Source organism: Berghia stephanieae, chromosome 2 (genome assembly GCF_034508935.2).
Source record: "Berghia stephanieae isolate SIO BIC M18660-M18661 chromosome 2, UCSD_Bste_1.3, whole genome shotgun sequence".
Taxonomy (NCBI): domain Eukaryota; kingdom Metazoa; phylum Mollusca; class Gastropoda; order Nudibranchia; family Aeolidiidae; genus Berghia; species Berghia stephanieae.
Window position 1 is genome coordinate 9,931,475 of NC_088361.1, and position 2,082 is coordinate 9,933,556.

A 2,082-nucleotide genomic window follows, 5' to 3' on the forward strand; every position below is an offset into this window, starting at 1 on the left:
TTCACGAAATATAATATTATACCTTCTTCATCATCGTCGTTATTGTCATCATTTTCATTATCATCATCATCATTACCGTCTTCATCGTTGTCGTCTTCATTGTAACCAACGTCATCATAATATCTTCTTTATCTCTATCTCCACCACAGACAAACGGAAGCAGCACCATGGAATCTGAACCTGAATCAGATGCTTTCAGCGACAGCGGAGATCTAGTCAGCGAGCTGAACGCCGACAAATTGGATCCAGCTGACAGAGTATTGTACGAAAAACTCAAACAACAAGAAAGGGAAGAGAGAGAAGAAATTGAACGGGAACTCAAAGAACAGCAGGATGATTCTTACGGGATTTCCAAACAACAAATACGGGCAAGGGAGCAGGAGATCCATCTCGCCCAGGAGAGAATGCAGCAAAGATCTGAACAGAGAGAACTGGATTTGACCACGGCGGGAAACCCCAAATTCCCAGTTGGTTCCGGTGGAGTAATGGCGGACGGAAATAATTCGTTTTCAGACAGTGGAAATGTTACTAATGATAAAAATACTAGTAGTGGCAGTGGTGGGAATGGGGGGAACTCTAGCAGCGGTGGTGGTAGCGGTGGTAACGGCAGCATCGGAAGTAAACTAAACCACAGCATTAATAACAACACACCATCAAATAACAACTCCAATGGTAACGCAAATGTCAACAGCAATTCAACCGCACTAGCGGTAGCACTATCAACAACATTGCGGACAGTTTTCTCAGCAAAATGACATCCCCTCCAATGAATCTCAACCACAAACCCCCATTTCTCTTGGGCGGAGAAAATAACATTACAAACGTTACCAAACCCGAAGGGATACCTCCTCCTCCTCCAGGGTCAAAGTTCATGCCCGAGGAGCTACGCGCTCATCTCGGCTTACAAAACGCCACGACAAACTTCCTGTCCAGTCTTCCTCTGGGCCATCCTTTGGCGCACGCTCATCTCGCACTAGGTGGACATCTTCTAGGGCGTGAAGGCTTCAAGGGCTTGGACGGGATGAACATGAACAACGTGATGAACCCTTTCCACCCAATCATGTCTAACCACAGCGCGGCATTCCCCAGTCCTCCGTCACCAGCGGAACCACCCTATCCACCGGCGTCGACCACGCCCCATTCTCCCACGGGCAGCCTGCAACCTTCACCTTCACCCGATGACCCCAATGGAGAAAATCGATCCCACAACTGGACGTTCGAAGAGCAATTCAAACAGGTACAGGTACAGGCCCTTTATTATCTCTACTCTAGTTTGACTAGTTATTTATAGTCTCAATATTATTTATTTATTTATTTATTTATTTATTTATTTATTTATTTATTTTTAATATGCGGCTATGTGGTCTAGTAGTATAACATTCGTTTTCGGATCGGAAGGTCCTGGGTTTGAGCCTCGTTTCGGCGCATATTTGTGTCCTTGGGAAAATACTCTTTACTCACATTCTCTCATCGTACTCAGGTATAAAATGAGTACCTGGTCTTTAACGGCGTTGTCTCTGTCGGAAAAAAAATTGTAATATCGCCTAAAAGGCGTCATGTCATGTATCGTTCCACACCTGTTCAGTGTTGCTGTTGGCTATTTATAAATTCGCCTTTAAAGTAAATTTTGTGAATAGAGAAGAAATGCATAAATAAGACGAATTCAGCCAGCCCGTTGTTACCGATAGGGTTATGAAGTCACTGCGGAGTTGTCGTACCAATAAGGTCGCGGGTTCAAGCCCCACCAACCGCCGAAAAATTTTTTATTCTCTATTGTCTTCTGGCACTTTTCTATTCACTTCATCTCTTGTTGAAAAGCTCTATGTATGAATTCGATTCTCTAAGGCAGTGGAAAGTTGATTTTTGAATAGAGAAAAATTGCATAAAAATACAAAATATTACAGACTCGTCATCAAATTGTCTTGTAACTCAGCCCGTTGTTATCGATAGGGTTATGATGATATAATGAAAATGCGCTATATATGAATACGCTTCAATAAAGCAGGGGAAAGTTGATTTTTGAATAGAGTAGAATTGCATAAAAATACAAAATATTACAGAGCTCACGCTAGACTCGTCATG

General features: G+C 42.9%; 1 protein-coding gene across 1 annotated transcript in view; it reads left to right on the forward strand.

Moving 5' to 3' along the window:
- Positions 1–847, forward strand: part of LOC144964287 (uncharacterized) — a 7,558-nt gene extending 6,711 nt beyond the window's left edge. The window contains exon 2 of the mRNA XM_078898374.1: positions 150–847. Within this exon, the coding sequence (XP_078754500.1) occupies positions 150–755 (606 nt within the window). The 3' untranslated portion in view covers positions 756–847. The remainder of the gene's footprint in view (positions 1–149) is intronic.
- Positions 848–2,082: the final 1,235 nt, after the last annotated feature.